This window comes from Lactuca virosa, chromosome 8 (assembly GCF_052849685.1).
Source record: "Lactuca virosa cultivar CGN04683 chromosome 8, Lactuca_virosa_CGN04683_v6, whole genome shotgun sequence".
In the NCBI taxonomy this organism is placed as follows: domain Eukaryota; kingdom Viridiplantae; phylum Streptophyta; class Magnoliopsida; order Asterales; family Asteraceae; genus Lactuca; species Lactuca virosa.
The window spans coordinates 285,165,444-285,183,260 of NC_136433.1; the positions used below are offsets into that span (position 1 = coordinate 285,165,444).

Consider the following 17,817-nt stretch of genomic DNA (forward strand, 5'->3'; position numbering starts at 1 on the left):
ACCCCCATCATGAAGCTATACGATGGAACTATAGATCCTGAAGAGCATATAGCCCAATACAGAGAAAGGATGGAGATCATTCCCATCCATGAAACTTGAAGGAAGCTTGCCTATGCAAAGGCTTTGGTTCGACCCTTACAGGATCATCCCTTAAATGGCTGCTAAACGTTCCCCTATACTCTATTACTTCATTCGCACACTTAGTCAATATCTTTAATAACTAGTTTTCTTGCAGCAGAACCTTCAAAAAGATCACTAGCGATCTCTACCGAGTGGTTTAGGATCCTAATGAGAAATTTAAGGAGTTTGTTAACAGGTTTGGCAGGGAAGCTTTGAGCATCCCCAACATCGACATGGCCACCGCTGTAGTAGCCTTCAAAATGGGACATAGGAAGGATTCACCCTTCTATGAAGACCTTGTGATGACCCCATGCAAAAGATTAGATGAGGTTAGGTGACGGACATTGAGGTTCATAAGGCTCGAAGAGGATAGAGAAATCCCGAAAAGAAGCAATCCTTCAAGTCAATATGAGAATCCCAACAGAAAAGCCGAGTCCTTGACTCTAAGATCCTACAAAGCAAAGCCTTATTCCAAACCGGATCAGCACAAGGTCAATGCCCTCGAGGATGAGGGAGAAGAAGAAGAACTACCCAAGATCACTGACTATTGTTTTTCTGTGGATATTTCAGGTGTAATTCATGTTATGCAGGATCTTGGAGGCAAAGTAATATGGCCGAAGAAAGATAACAAACCCACCACCTGGAAGGACAAGTCCCAATGGTGTGCTTATCATGAAGACTTCGGCCATATCATAGAGGATTGTATAGCCCTGCGAAAGGAGATCGGCTACCTCCTCAGCAAAGGACACCTCAAAGAAATCTTTGGGAGAAAAAGGGAAAAATCCAAGGAGAACACCTGGGATGATCACAAGATCCCGGAAAAACCAGGATCTCCACCCCCAAACGCTAAAATAATAAATGTTATCTCAGGTGGATCTAACATCTGTGGTACCTCTTATTCTCAGGCGAAAAGAAACGCCAAAGTCTCTAAAACCGAGAAGGAAGACATGCCACAGAGGAATACCACGATCATCAATGAGAATGAGATCACATTCGACGAGATGGACAAGGAAGGAATTCAGGATCCTCACCATGACAGACTCGTGATAATGCTATATATGGTTAACCATTTCGTCAGAAGGATCCTTGTTGACGGAGGATCCTCGGTCAACATAGTACGCCTAGACGCTTTAAAAAGAATGGACATTCCTGAATCGGAGATAATTAAAAGATCATCGATCCTCATAGGATTTAGTGGGGAGACAAAACATACAAACGGGGAAATAAAGCTACCAATATACATTGAAGGGGTAAACTCTGTACAAAATTTATGTGTTATTGACACCCTATCTTCTTATAATGTGATATTAGGTAGGCCATGGATCCATGAAATGAAAGCGGTGCCATCAACTTACCATCAGTGCATGAAAATTCCTACTCCATGGGGGACAGTAAAGATCATGGGAGATCAACAAGAAGCCAAAGAATGTTATAAAAACACCATGAAATCTGTCACACCCCCGAACCGGGACGACGGAAATGTCCGGGGGCGGGTGACTTCATCTTGTAATATCATAACAATGTATATAATTGAAAAATAGTCACCATCATCATCATACATTCAAGATAACAACATACATGGTTTACAGTATTGTTTTTGTTCATAAAAATTACATCCCAAAATAATAAATGTATGATGAAACCAAAATACAACATTCATTCAAATCCATACCTGTAAAGAATCCGGCTCACTGAGTTCCTGAGAATACAAGTCGTTTGAAAAGCGTCAACATATAAAATGTTGGTGAGTTCATAACCATGTTTGTAGGAAAACTATGTAGTAGTTTGTAAATCTCCAGAAAATCCAATATTTTCTTGTAAAAACAGTTTGTAAGTCTTGTTTCAAATTATGGATAATTACATGTGCATTCTGTGTTTATCTTGTTTGAAAATGTATAAAGAGTGATTCCCAGAAAATCCTGCATTTTCTTTTATATGAAAAAGTGTGGTCTTAAACCCTAAGACCCGAGTGGTGAAAGTAGATGTAAAATATTTGATGCATAGGTTCGTACTTCGTAACATGAGTCGAGTATAGATATTGCGTATATCTTAATATAGTATTGTTATTCTCTATGTGAGTCGTTATAACCATACTAATATGACAGAGTGCCTGTCTTGACGTTCTTCAGGCGTCGGCATCTGAGAAGATATTTGTCACCCTAGACTAGCCTATCTAGCTGTAGCGAGCAGCTCAGGTGTGGGGTGTCAACCCCGTATAGATCTATACACAAACTCCCGTTCCCCCTCAGGAGACTCTGGTTATAACTACAGGGCTTACGGTGTACACTAAAATAGGTATGGTGAAGGGTGTCTCACAAGAGCCTTAACGGAATTTACGCAAACATTGAGTTTCATTATTTAACGTTATAAATAATGTTACTAGGGTATATTTTGACTACAAACCATAGGTGATAAAATATAATCATTTTTACCGAAAGTGTCATAATATCACATTGTTACAATCATTGTCACTAAGGACCCAATTAAAATAGAATTTTCACATAAGGCCCAATTTTTACCCAAATTATTATAAGAGACCCATTTTATTCAAATATTCACAAATGGCCCAATATTATCCAAAGTGTCAATAATTGCCTATTATTATCAAGTATGTCGAAAAATGGCCCATTTTTACTAAAGTTGTCAAAAATAACCCATTTTTACAAAAATATTCATTTAAGGCCCATTTTTACTAAAATATTCATTGAAGGCCCATTTTTACTAAAATGCTTTGAAAATGGCCCAAATTTATTAAGAAGCCCATTTTCGGCCCTTTTATACTAAAATGTTCAATAAAAGCCCAAGTTTATCAAAATGTTCAAAAATGATCCATATTTACTAAAAAGGCCCATTTTACTAAAATGGTCAAAAATGGTCCTTGGTAGTCTTTATGGCCGTGAATGGCCCCTTGTTAATGAAAAACTTCCATATTTTATCATTTTTCATGTTTTCTTGTAGAAAACTTGTTTAAACATATTTTTGGACTAATCCTTATGATATTTACCATGCATTAAGTGAAATACATTTCATTTAGAAACTAGTCTTCTCCTTTAACAACATAGCATGTTAACTAAGTCCAACAACTTGAGATCTAACCAAAAATCTAGAGTTCATGGACACCTAGAATGAATTTCACAACATTTAACACACAAATCATCCAACACATGCACATACAAGCAAATATACAAGGATTTACACAAGACTTTGACTTGTATCCACCTCAAAAGAAAGAAAAACTAGAACATAGGGGTACGAAGCTCATCTTAGGGGCTTTTTCGGTTTGAAGAGGAAGATGGAGGTGGTTCTCGGCCTTAGCTTGCTTTTTGAAGAAGTTTGTGAAGTTTTGGAGCTCTAGAGAACATATACACGAAAATAGAGTGGTTTGAGGAAGATTTTTAGTGTAAACTTGGATTAAAACAATAGGGCTTAACAAGAACTTACCAAGAGTGAAATACTTGAAGAGAACCTTTGAGAAAACCCACACCAAACCCACAATTTTTAATGAAGAAAAGTGGGAAAGTTTCTTGAGTTTGAGAGGAAATAAGATGAGAAAGTAGCTTCGAATGTGAGAAATGGAGAGAGGTGGTGATGGTTCGGCCGATGAGAGGGTAGGGGAGAGAAGGACCATAGAGTTTGACTCCTAACACTTGATGTGAAGTCCCTAGATACATGAAGGGTCTTGCATGGGTGTATGGAGTATAAAAGTAAGGTGGCACCACCAGTCAACTCTCCATTTCTTTTGTGTTTCTTTTGTGTTTTTTTTAAAAGGTCGATCGGCCCAATAGAAGAGGGAAGGAAAAAGGTGTTTGGGCTTGGTTCGGGTCCAAGGATGGTTTCGACCCTTTCCTAGGTCCAAAGAAATGATTTTGGCCCAAATGAGGTTATGTGGAAGAGTTTTCGGCCCAATAGGCCCATTAGGAAGTTTAATAATAAAATGCGGCCTATTAATGATAATCATAGAGTTTTAGGCCCATTACAGCCTAAGAAGAATTTTCATGGCCCAATAAGGCCCAATAAGGGTCTTATGGCCCATAACGGTATTAAATTTTGGGCTTGCTAGAGAAAGTTTGGATGTATAAACTTGTAGAGTATTGAAATTAACTTATACTACACATAGTATTACATAGTTACACCAAGGAACTATCTTGCTCGTGGATAGGAAACCTAGCCCTAAAATTCTAGTTGTGACATCATCCCCCTCCCCCCCCCCCCCCCCCCCCCGTTAGAGGGAATTTCGTTTCTAAATTCTTTCGTGAGTTATCCTTAAGAGCTAGAAAAGAGGTGAGGGTACTTTTGCATCATTTGATCCTGGTGCTCCCATGTGAACTCAGGTCCGCGTTTTGCACTCCATCGAACCTTTACAATAGGAATGCGGCTTTGTTTCGTACGCTTCACTTTCCTATCCATGATTTCGACTGGTTCCTCAATGAACAGTTGATTCTCGTTCACCTCAATCTCTTCGAGTGGAACAACTAGGGTTTCGTCCGATAAGCACTTCTTCAGGTTTGATACGTGGAAGACAGGGTGGACGTTGCTGAGCTCCAATGATAGCTGCATCTTGTAGGCTACCGGACCCATCCTGGAAAGGATCTTGAATGGTCCGATGTATCGTGCATTTTACTTCCCCCGCTTTCCGAACTGTATCATCCCTTTCGATGGAGAGACTTTTAGCAGTACGCGATCTCCTACTTGAAACTCCAGCGACTTTCGTCTTTTATCTGCGTAGCTCTTCTTTCTATCCCGAGATGCTCGGAGCGGTGCCCTGATTTGGACGATTTTATCAGTTGTTTCCTGGATGATCTCAGGTCCTGTGAGGGTGCTGTTAGGCACTTGTCCTCTTGCTAGTTGGGTGTCTCCTACCTCAGCCCAATAAAGAGGTGATCTGTATTTCCGACTGTACAAGGCCTCAAAGGGAGCGACTTTAATGCTTGTATGGTAGTTGTTGTTGTAGGAGAATTCTATTAGTGGAAAGTGGGTATCCCATGCCTTGCTAAAATATATAACACAAGCTCGGAGCATATCCTCTAGTGTCTAAATGGTTCGCTCGCTTTGGCAGTCAGTATGGGGGTGGTAGGCAGTGCTCATATCCAACTGAGTTCCCAATGCTTTCTGGAGCGACTGCCAAAATCATGAGGTGAATCTACTATCTCGGTCAGAGATAATAGATATTGGTACTCCATGAAGTCTCACCACTTCCTTTATGTATATCCGTGTTAGTCTCTCCATTTTATATGTTTCTTTTATTGGTAGGAAATGGGCAGATTTAGTCAACCGATCGACAATCACCCAAATGGCATCCAGTCCGTCTGCTGACTTAGGCAAATTGGTTATAAAATCCATTGTTATGTGTTACCATTTCCACTCGGGTATCACTGGCTGTTGTAATAATCCCAAGGGCTTATGATATTCTACCTTAACCTTTGCGCAATCAGACGCTTGCCCACGTAGGTAGCAATTTCAGCTTTCATATTAGGCGACCAATAATGTTGTTTGATATCCAGGTACATTTTGTCAGAACCCGGATGGACGAAGTATCGTGTCTTGTGTGCCTCTTTCATGACTACGTCTTTGACTCCTCCAATTTTGGGATCCAGATCCGGTCCATGAGGTAGTAGGCTCCGTCCTCTTTGATTTCGATATTTTTGTCCATCCCACGCAATGCTTCGTTTGTAGCGTTCTCTGGCTTCAAGGCTTCCAGTTGAGCCTCCTTGATTTGTGAACACAGGTGAGAATGGATGGTCATCGTTAGCGTTTTTACTCGGCGGCCCGAGTATTCTTTCCTGCTCAAGGCATCGGCCACTACGTTAGCTTTTCCCGGATGGTACTTGATCTCGCATTCGTAGTCGTTTAGCAAGTCGACCCATCGTCGCTGCCTCATGTTCAGTTCTTTTTGATTCAGGATATGCTGGATGCTTTTGTAGTCTGTGAAGATGGTGCACTTTGTACCGTATAGGTAGTGCCTCCAAATTTTAAGAGCGAAGACCACAACTCCCAGCTCAAGATCATGGGTGGTATAGTTTACTTCGTGGGTCTTTAGTTGCCTGGATGCGTAAGCTATCACTTTCCCGCGCTACATGAGTACGTAGCCCAACCCTTGACTGGAAGCGTCGTGATATACTACGAAATCCTTCGTCCCCTCTGGCAGAGACAACACCGGAGCACTGCAGAGGGCTTGTTTCAAGGTTTGAAAGGCCGCTTCTTGTTTCGCATCCTAGTTGAAGGGTATGCCTTTTGGGTTAGGGTGGTGAGGGGCTTGGCGATTTTGGAGAAATTCTGAATGAACCTTCTGTAATAACCAACAAGGCCCAAGAATTGCCTGATCCCTGTTGATGTCCTCGGGGTTGCCCAGCCCTCAATAGGTTTGATCTTGGAAGGGTGCACATGAATCCCTTCTTCACTGACTACGTGTCCCAAGAAGTCCACCATGGGAATCCAGAACTCGCATTTAGAGAATTTTGCATAAAGCTTCTCCTCCTCTAGAGTTTCCAAGACCTGCCGTAGATTTTGGCCATGTTCTTCTTTACTACGAGAATAAACGAGTATATCATCAATGAAGACAAAGGGCATTACTACAAATTCGAAATGACCGTAGCGAGTTTGGAAAACTGTATTGGGTATATCTTCTTCTCGGACCCGTAGTTGGTGGTAACCAGATCGTAGATCTATCTTGGAAAAGTAGCTGGCTCCTTGAAGCTGGTCGAATAGATCATCAATCCGAGGGAGATGGTATTGGTTCTTGATAATGAGCTTGTTTAACTCCCGATAATCAATGCACATTCTGAAAGATCCATCCTTCTTTTTTACAAAGAAGACCGGAGCTCCCCAGGGTGAGAAGCTCGGCCTGATGAATCCTTTGTCTAGGAGTTTGCTCAACTTGCTAGATAACTCCTGCATTTCCGCAGGGGCTAACCTATAAGGTGACTTGGCAATTGATGTGTCTCCAGGTATCAGGTCAATCCGAAATTCGACCTGTCTCTCGGGAGGTAATCCCGGGAGATCTTTGAGAAATACATCTGGAAAGTTACATACCACCGGAATATCCTTGATGTTCTTTTCCTCTTTCTATTTGTCCACTACGTGGGCTAGAAAGGGATGATTCTTCTTGTGCAGGCACTTTTGTGCCTTGATGCACGAGATAAGACGGAGGTTTGCATCGGGTTTATCGCCATAGATAATTAGTGTTTCATTGGTGGGAAGGCGAAGGCGAACGACCTTCTCGTGGCACATAATATCGGCATGGTAGGGGCTTAACCAGTCCATGCCGATGATCACATCAAAGCTCCTAATATTAACCAACATCAAGTTTATTTGAAACGAGTGATTGTTTAACGTTAACGTGGACCCCATGAATATGTATTTGTAACGCCCCGATCTAAGAGTAATTATTCATGGATCCCCGAGATCAAGAGTAAGGGCGTTTCAGTCTTTTATGGGCAATGGGTTTTATTCGAGAAGGTTTCGGGTCGGGGTGTGTTGCTAGAAGTGTAGGGCTTCTCGCCACCTTTTCGTGGATATAAAGTTCGTCGGAAACGGGCTTAGAATAAAGGAGTTATGACACTTTGAAGATAGTGTCAATAATGGTCCCTAAAGGAAATATTTGGCAAAGGGGTCCTAGGCATGCATGGAGTGCATGCGTGTAATTGGCTGGGTACGCCCAGCGTAAGCTGGGTTACGCCCAATGTAGAGCGGTTAAATGAACGCGGGTGTTGGGGGCGTACGCCCAGCGTACAGGATCTACGCCCAACGTACGTCCAGTGTCCATAAACCCTAATTTGAGGGCCAGCCACTATATAAGGAACATTATGGTTCCAACCCTAGCCTCCATATCTGCTCTCTTACTCTCAGAAACCCTAAGTAGCCGTTTTCTTCCATGATTGTGGATATTTGACCTTGGGGAGCTTGGTTTGGCAAAGGAGAGCCTAGGAGAAGAAAGAAGAAGTTATCAAGGAAGGAGTTGGGTGGCTGGAGCTCGTAGATCTGGGAAGGCATCATCTTCTAGAGCCCTTTTGAGGTATAAAGTCTCTTGCTTGACATCTATTTTATGTAGATCTAGGTGTTATGAGGTTTTGACACAATTTCTTGTCCCAAAAACCCCAAAGTGATGCATGATGCGAGTTGGTTGAGATTAGCTGTCCTTTCAGACCTTAGGAGAGGTCTTGAGTGAGAAAAATGAGGTCCCAAAGGCTTTGATTGTCTCATGTGTGATGTAGGTGGGTCTTAATGGATTAAGACCTTGAGTTAAGAGCTTTATGGACATCCCAAGTAATAAAGTTTGAGACTTTATGAATCCTAGGCATGTTTGGTCGATGGATCTGAAGTTTGGGCTTAAGAGCTTAAGCCATTAAGAACTTATGTGGAATTTTAGTTCAGCGAGATTACGCCCCGCGTAAGCTGATGTACGCCCAACGTAGTGGGTCAGTGTCCCGTTCCCAGTCCGCGAGAATCGAAGTACGCCCAGCGTACCAAGAGGGGTACGCCCAGCGTACTCCCTCTGTTGGGTTTTTGATTTTGGGCCTTAAGTGATTGGGCTGTTTATGGGCTAGTGGGGCTTGGGCCGTGACTGAACATTATGGATGGAGTAATTTAGACCCAATAATTATTATGGACCTTGGATCTAGGCCCATTTGGTGAGGTGGGCCCAATTTAGTAAATTGGGCAAATATTGGGCTTTGCATGAGGATTTGGTTTTGGGTCTTGGCCCAATAAGAGGATAATGGACTTAATGAGTGTTGTGGGCCCTTGGCCTAGAAAGTCATGTTGGATTCTAACTTGGTGATTATCATGTGATAGTTGGGAGTCCCGGTGAGTCAGCGGTTAGAGATTTGCAGGATTTCGGTAGTTGCAAGGTGAGTTATCCTCACTATATCGACAGGGTCTACGACACCAAGGCTGGCCCTTTATCGGATGGGAATCCGGGTATTGTTGTTATGTTATTGTTTTGTTAGAATTGCATCCTGGTATTTAGGATGGTGTTATGTTAGTGACCTGGTTAAGGTCGGTACCCGGGATATAGGGTAATGTTATGCTAGTGACCGGTTAGGTCGGAATCCTGGTTAGGATGTTGATATGCTATGTGATCTGTTAGACTGTTTGTCTGGTTGAGGATTGTTATGTGATTAATTGTTGTATGAGCACATGGTTGTTTGACGAGGGTTGGGTTGAGGCGGGTCCTGCTTTGTGCTGTAGGCCAACATACCCAGGGCGGACCAGATGTTCCGAAGGCCCAGCGAGCGGTCCGGATAGGCTGAAGGCCCCAAGAGGGCGGACCAGACGTGCCGAGGCTCGGAGAGTGGACCAGGCCGACTGAAGGCCCGGTGCGGGCGGACCAGTCATACTGTTGACTCAGAGAGTGGACCAGGTGGATTGAAGGCCCGGTGCGGGCGGACCAATCACCATGTAGACTCGACGTACATGGCTAGACTCGGAGGGTGGACCAGGTGGACTGAAGGCCCGGTGCGGGCGGACCAGTCACACAGTAGACCCGATGTGCATGGCTGTTCTATTTATGATATGTTATGAGTATGATATGTGTGGTTGGTATTTTGGGGGTAACTCACTAAGCTTTCGGGCTTACAGTTTCAGTGTATTGTTTCAGGTACTTCAGGAGATCGTGGCAAGGCGAAGGCGTGATCGTACCGCTCCTCATGTTTTATGATTTATATGATATGCTTCTGGGGGATACTCTGATGTTTAAACTATTTTGAAAATGAGTTGTATGAACGTAATGGTTTTTGAATGATTTAAAATGTTTTAATTTGGCTCAAATTTTATGGGTGTTACAAGTTGGTATCAGAGCCTTGGTTTGAGTGAATTGGAGGAACATTCGTGTGAATCCAGTCTCAAATCAAGGAGGGATTTTCAAAATGGTTTTCAAAAGGTTTTCGAAATAAGTAAAGGAGGATGCAGAGGGTACGATCAGCCAGAGCCAGTAAGTAGACCCCAAAATACCATACAAGTTATTTGATTATGTGATATGTTAGAATAGCATGCTAGTACTAGGCTAGGGATCTTCAGGAATTGCATGATAGAATTGCCTGATTATGTGATGCCTATTAGCCTAGGGTTTTCCTTATTTGAGATATGCAGCTTTTCCTCTAGGAGTGAGGATTGAGCGGGTGTGTGTATATATGGTTAGAGTGTTGTGGTGATACTTGAGACAAATATGGGTAGGTGTGGAAGGTAGTATGGGCCCGTACTACTAAAAGCACAGGACCCATACGCGTATCAAGGAAGTCACAACTCTCTAGGGTATCGGTTATGAGATAGTTCCCCGGGTGGACATGTGATGTGTCTAAGGGTCTTGTTGGTGTATTGCAGTATGGCGATTACGAGACGTTTCGGGGCAGGATCCCGTTCGGGATCAGGATCGGGAGAGGGTGGTCAGGATGGGTCAGTACCACCCGAGGTCATTGGTCAGATGAGCACGGACGAGTTGGATGCCAAGATTCGTGAGATCATGCATGATGAGGTTGCTGCTATGTTCCGGGCCGAGTTGCCGGAGATGTTTGGGTCGATCAAGACCGCCATGGTTGAGTACTTTGATGAGCGCTATGCAGCTCTTGCGGAGGCGGCTGCCGCGGCAGCTACAACGGCTGTAGCAGTGGCAGGGGGAGGAACCGGTCGAGGTTTTCAGTATCGGGACTTCGATAATACGAAGCCCCCACTTTCCATGGAGTTCAGGATCCGATCGTTGCTATGAGATGGTTGTCAGACGTCGAGGGTTGTTTCTTCACGTGTTCATGCCCTGCTGATCAGAGGGTGAGGTGTGCTCTGAACCTTTTGAGGCTCAGAGCGAAGGATTGGTGGAGGTTGACTACGGGATCTTATTCTGACGCGCAGCGGGCTGCGGTTACGTGGGATCAGTTCCGGGAAATGTTTAGTACCCGTTATGTTCGACGGGTTGAGAGAGAGAGGTTGGCTCAGGAGTTCTTGGAGCTGAAGCAGGATTCAGAGTCGGTGACGGAGATCACCAGGATGTTTACTGAGAGGGCGATGTTTTGCCCAGAGTTTGCTTCAGAGCAGGCTTAGATGTCCCGATATCTGAGTATGTTCAAGAGGGACATCAGGCAGTTTGTGTCCACGCAGAGGTGTGCTACCTTGTTAGAGCTGCAGGAGGCCGCCAGGCGGCGGGAGTTAGAGATGGAGTTGCATTTACGAGAGCAGAGACAGGCCCCCGTGCAGTCGCAGCCGGTGCCGAAACGGTCCAAAACCGTCGACTCCAGGATTGGGGGTCAGAGCAGCCACACTTATGAGAAGTGTGGGAAGGGTCATACCGGAGTTTGTAGGTCCAGTGGTGCGTGCCGCAGGTGCGGGAGAGAGGGGCATTATGCGAGGGATTGCCGTCAGTCGGCCCCGGGGCAGGATACGAGAATTTGTTATCATTGTCATCAGATTGGACACTTGAGGGCCAACTGCCCACAGTTTGCTGCAGGAACGGTGCAGGCTCCAGCACCGGCCACTTTGAGGATTACGGGTGGAGGTCAGGGTGGAGCGGAGCCTCCGAGGGCTCAGGGACGCGCATTTCGGCTTACAACAGTGGAGGTCAGGGCAGAGCCAGATGCAGCTGCGGGTATGTTTCCATTGTGATATCTTGTTATCTTGTTGATTGTGTAGTATGGTAAATCTGTCTGCCTTGTTTCGCATGTTTCATAGTATGATTGAGGATTTTAGTAGTTAGGAGTGGTAGTTAGTGTTCAGGAGGATTCTTGGTCGAAAGATAAGGTATATGATCTCGTTGCTTGGATTAGCGACTGCGTTGCGAGGAGTGTTCAGTTGAGATTCGAACTTCCTTGCAGTTCAGGTGTGCGATGGCGGAAGGGTTATACGGTGAAGGTTACTCACTCCCGAGGGAGTCAATTCATGGATAAGAGGGAATATATGGAGTAAGGGCGATTGAGCCATGCCGGTTTTGGGAACGGTGGTTAGTAGTCGATGCACTAAGTGGGGGAGAATTGGAAAATTCTCTGGTGGAACAACATGCATCCAGGGATGGTTAGCTGTTGGATTTCAGCGTTGTGTTAGCCGAGAATGTGGAGATACACACGTGGGGCAGGGAACAGACCATGGTTTTCAGAGAAAGTGATTGTTGAGAGGCCTGGGATCAGGCCGGGGTAAAATATTCATAGAACGGATGTGGAGTTTGGAACCCCTAGAGGGCTAGACAGACTGCATGGGAGGGATTCCCGGAAGGAATGGTTCAGGGTGATGTGCGACGGCATTAGAGCGGTCCGGATAGACTGAAGGCCGGGAGGCGTACCAGTCAGGCCGAAGGCTCGGGGGAACGGTCCAGACAGGCTGAAGGCCCAGGAGGGCGGTCCAGACATGCTGAAGGTTCTAAGAGTGGTCCAGATAGGCTGAAGGCCTGGGAAGGCGGTCCAGTCATGCTGAAGACTCTGTATGTGTTCATGGATCGATAGAAGGAGAATGAGTGAATAAGTCACCATGCAATAGTAATCGATATGGTCTGGCCCCAAGTATTGATCATGATGATGGAGTCGGCCAGAGGTTCAGGGAACGGTCCAGACTGGCTGAAGGCCTAGGAGGGCGGTCCAGACATGCTGAAGGTTCTGAGAGTGGTCTAGATAGGCTGAAGGCCTGGAAGCGCGGTCCAGTCATGATGAAGACTCTGTATGTGTTAGTGGATCGGTAGAGTGGAGTTTAGCTCAGTGGTACTTATAAGTGCGGTTATGGTTGTGGAGTAGACTTCCTGGAAAGGAAAGGTATGTAACTCCGGAAGGAGTGTGGGTCCTCTGAAAGGGAGGCAGTGGAGTAAATGGATGATCGAAAGTGCTTCAGCTATTGGTAGTAAGCACTAGGATTGTACCAGATATATGGAAGCACATACGGGTTGGATGCCCGTTGAGGTTGTGGCAATATTGGATGATGCGCAGGCATGTTTTTGGTCTCCTTGGAAGAGGAGGAGGATAGTGGTTCCAGATCGGGGAATGGGACAGAGGAAGGTGATTCAGCAGGATAACAGACTCGGGAGCAGTCTGGACCGGTGCTGAGGACTGCATAAGGATATTACAGTCGGAGGTTAAGGACCTAGAGATCACGATAGGGAAGTGTGAGTGGGTTATACTCAAGTGTGGCGAACCGGAGAGTTCGAGGGGGAACGCAAGGGCAAGGTCCTTGGTTCCGAGTATGGTTTTGGGTTTGAGTTATGTATGTGGAGGTATTCCAATCTAGGGTATTCCATCATGAGGATGACCGGACCCTATGATAGATTGGACCTGATGTGTCTGGTATTCCAACCCGAGGGTTGATTGGGCCAAACATGGGTAGGGATACGAGGGTATTCCATCCTAGGGATGAGCGGACCCGTCGTAGGCATGCCTGTTATTCCAGCCGGAGGCTGATTGGGCCAGGTGTAAGTGTTGGTTTTGGTAAGGGTATTGATGTATGTACGTTTGGGTAGCCAGAGTTGACAATTGGCGATTTCGAGGGCGAAATCATATTTAAGTGGGGGAGAATTGTAACGCCCCGTTCTAAGAGTAATTATTCATGGATCCCCGAGATCAAGAGTAAGGGCGTTTCAGTCTTTTATGGGCAATGGGTTTTATTCGAGAAGGTTTCTGGTCGGGGTGTGTTGCTAGAAGCATAGGGCTTCTCGCCACCTTTTCGTGGATATAAAGTTCGTCGGAAACGGGCTTAGAATAAAGGAGTTATGACACTTTGAAGATAGTGTCAATAATGGTCCCTAAAGGAAATATTTGGCAAAGGGGTCCTAGGCATGCATGGAGTGCATGCGTGTAATTGGCTGGGTACGCCCAGTGTAAGCTAGGTTACGCCCAGCGTAGAGCGGTTAAATGAACGCGGGTCTTGGGGGCGTACGCCCAGCGTACAAGATGTACGCCCAGCGTACGTCCAGTGTCCAGAAACCCTAATTTTAGGGCCAGCCACTATATAAGGAACATTATGGTTCCAACCCTAGCCTGCATATCTGCTCTCTTACTCTCAGAAACCCTAAGTAGCCGTTTTCTTCCATGATTGTGGATATTTGACCTTGGGGAGCTTGGTTTGTCAAAGGAGAGCCTAGGAGAAGAAAGAAGAAGTTGTCAAGGAAGGAGTTGGGTGGCTGGAGCTCGTAGATCTGGGAAGGCATCATCTTCTGGAGCCCTTTTGAGGTATAAAGTCTCTTGCTTGACATCTATTTTGTGTAGATCTAGGTGTTATGAGGTTTTGACACCATTTCTTGTCCCAAAAACCCCAAAGTGATGCATGATGCGAGTTGGTTGAGATTAGCTGTCCTTTCAGACCTTAGGAGAGGTCTTGAGTGAGAAAAATGAGGTCCCAAAGGCTTTGATTGTCTCATGTGCGATGTAGGTGGGTCTTAATGGATTAAGACCTTGAGTTAAGAGTTTTATGGACATCCCAAGTAATAAAGTTTGAGACTTTATGAATCCTAGGCATGTTTGGTCGATGGATCTGAAGTTTGGGCTTAAGTGCTTAAGCCATTAAGAACTTATGTGGAATTTTAGTTCAGCGAGATTACGCCCCGCGTAAGCTGATGTACGCCCAACGTAGTGGGTCAGTGTCCCGTTCCCAGTCCGCGAGAATCGAAGTACGCCCAGCGTACCAAGAGGGGTATGCCCAGCGTACTCCCTCTGTTGGGTTTTTGATTTTAGGCCTTAAGTGATTGGGCTGTTTATGGGCTAGTGGGGCTTGGGCCGTGACTGAACATTATGGATGGAGTAATTTAGACCCAATAATTATTATGGACCTTGGATCTAGGCCCATTTGGTGAGGTGGGCCCAATTTAGTAAATTGGGCCAATATTGGGCTTTGCATGAGGATTTGGTTTTGGGTCTTGGCTCAATAAGAGGATAATGGACTTAATGAGTGTTGTGGGCCCTTGGCCTAGAAAGTCATGTTGAATTCTAACTTGGTGATTATCATGTGATAGTTGGGAGTCCCGGTGACTCAGCGGTCAGAGATTTGCAGGATTTCGGTAGTTGCAAGGTGAGTTATCCTCACTATATCGACAGGGTCTACGGCACCAAGGCCGGCCCTTTATCGGATGGGAATCCGGGTATTGTTGTTATGTTATTAATTTGTTAGAATTGCATCCTGGTATTTAGGATGGTGTTATGTTAGTGACCTGGTTAAGGTCGGTACCCGGGATATAGGGTAATGTTATGCTAGTGACCGGTTAGGTCAGAATCCTGGTTAGGATGTTGATATGCTATGTGATCTGTTAGACTGTTTGTCTGGTTGAGGATTGTTATGTCATTAATTGTTGTATGAGCACATGGTTGTTTGACGGGGGTTGGGTTGAGGCGGGTCCTGCTTTGTGCTGTAGGCCAACATACCCAGGGCGGACCGGATGTTCCGAAGGCCCAGCGAGCGGTCCGGATAGGCTGAAGGCCCCAAGAGGGCGGACCAGACGTGCCGAGGCTCGGAGAGTGGACCAGGCCGACTGAAGGCCCGGTGCGGGCGGACCAGTCATACTGTAGACTCAGATAGTGGACCAGGTGGATTGAAGGCTCGGTGCGGGTGGACCAATCACCCTGTAGACTCGACGTACATGGCTAGACTCGGAGGGTGGACCAGGTGGACTGAAGGCCCGGTGCGGGCGGACCAGTCACACAGTAGACCCGATGTGATGGCTGTTCTATTTATGATATGTTATGAGTATGATATGTGTGGTTGGTATTTTGCGGGTAACTGACTAAGCTTTCGGGCTTACAGTTTTAGTGTATTGTTTCAGGTACTTTAGGAGACCGTGGCAAGGCGAAGGCGTGATCGTACCGCTCCTCATGTTTTATGATTTATATGATATGGTTCTGGGGGATACTGTGATGTTTAAACTATTTTGAAAACGAGTTGTATGAACGTAATGGTTTTTGAATGATTTAAAATGTTTTAATTTGGCTCAAATTTTATGGGTGTTACAGTATTTTGTTGTTTCAGTCTTCCCATTAGCCATCTCCACCGTGAATGCTTCACTTAGCTTTTGGGGGTTTTGATTTAGTAGGTGTTTGAATTTATGACTCACGAAACTCCGCTCAGCCCCACTATCGAATAAAATGCATGAATAAGTGTTGTTGAGGGGAAACGTACCAGTGACTACAGTCGGATCTCATACTGCTTCTCCCTGTCCCAACGTTAAGACCCTGCCGGATCCCTCGGCACCCTGGTCGTTTGCTTTTGGACAATTCCGCTTGAAATGGTCAGCCTCCCTACATCCGTAAGATGTGCAGCTGGCCCCAACATTGTTGGGTTGAGGGTTATTTTGTTCTGGAGGCGCTCTGCAATATCGGGTAGTGTGCCCTTTTCTATTGCAGTTTGTACATTGGAAGTCCTTGGATGCCCCGATATGATGGAAACTACATTTGTCACACTTTGGTGTGAACCTGCATAGGGCCTTGCAGGTGCTAGTGTGGTTGTTGTGGTTGCAACTGGGGTTTGTATGGTCTGAGTGGTAGCAGCGTGAACTGCTACTATTTGCTGTTTCTTAGAAGAATCTGAAGCATGTCCCCCTTTTCTTTTACTTCCCTTGTTTCTCTTGTTGATGTCTTCCTTCTTGGTCTCTGCATCTGTAATTTTGGTGCCCTTCTTATTCCCATGATCATACATCTTTTACGCCAGACGCTTTGCACTATCGAACGTTTCAGAGTTGGCGGCCATCACGTTTCCCTGAACTGGAGGACTTAACCCCCAAATGAAGCGTTTGATTTTCTTTCCTTCTGAGGTTATCATCCTTGAGCACAAGAGTGCCAAGTCACTAAACCTGGCGATATAGGCTTCAACATCGGAGTTTTGTACAGTAAGGTTCCAGAGTTCTTGTTCCAGCTTTTGTACTTCCCCACGAGGGCAGTACTCATCCAACATCATCGTTTTGAGATCCTCCCAAGACATAGCGTTTGCAACTGGAAAAGTTAAGGCCTTGACGTGGCCATTCCACCACGATAAAGCCCGATCAGCCAATGTACATGCAGCAAACCTCACCTTGCTTTCTTCCGAACAATCACAAATTTCAAAGATGGATTCAGTTTTCTCAAACCAGCGTGTTAAAGCTATCACTCCACCGGTTCCGTTGAAAGTTTTGGGTTTTGCATTGGTAAAATCTTTATAGGTGCATGTTTTTGTAGGTCCTTGATTGGCTCCATGATTGGAACTTCCCGTTACCTGACCATTGCCACCCCCGTTGTTACCGTTGTGGATGTGAGCCAACGCTGCAGTGACTGCAGCTGATACTGCTGCCTGGAACGTAACAGAGTTCATCTCCGGCAGAGGCGGTGGTGGTGGCGGTGCTGTCGTGTTGTTGTTTCGATTTGTGCTTATAAGTGAAATCATATAATGTCAAGAAATAATGAGAATAGAAAACATAGCAGATAACAACATCACAAATAAAACACACACTTGTTTCATTACTGATAAAAGTTTAGTACATGATACGTGAAAATTTGGCCTTCATAAGGCCTACAGTACATCAGGATAAAAGTCAAACAACATAACAACCCTATCGAGTAGTGTAATCACTTACTCGAGGGGGTTAGCCCTACATACACAAAGTAAAAGGAAAAGGAGATCACATCAGGAGCAAGTGGTGTGTAGGATGGGTCCTACTCATGGCGGGAGGTCTCCGGTGGTGCTGATGACGTAGTGGATGCGCCCTGGAGCCCGGCCAACTAGCGCTCTGTGACACGCAACCTGGCTTCTAATACCGCCTGTCGCTCTTGGTAGTCTCTCACT

The 17,817-nt window shown here is 45.3% G+C and overlaps 1 protein-coding gene across 1 annotated transcript; it reads left to right on the plus strand.

The window, feature by feature from the left end:
- The first annotated feature begins 353 nt into the window (after positions 1 to 353).
- LOC145131589 (uncharacterized) lies at positions 354 to 16,088 on the plus strand. Its single transcript, XM_079066262.1, has 3 exons — positions 354 to 449; positions 711 to 1,571; positions 16,017 to 16,088. The coding sequence occupies exons 1-3, from the start codon at positions 354 to 356 to the stop codon at positions 16,086 to 16,088; spliced, it is 1,029 nt and encodes a 342-aa protein (XP_078922388.1).
- Positions 16,089 to 17,817: the final 1,729 nt, after the last annotated feature.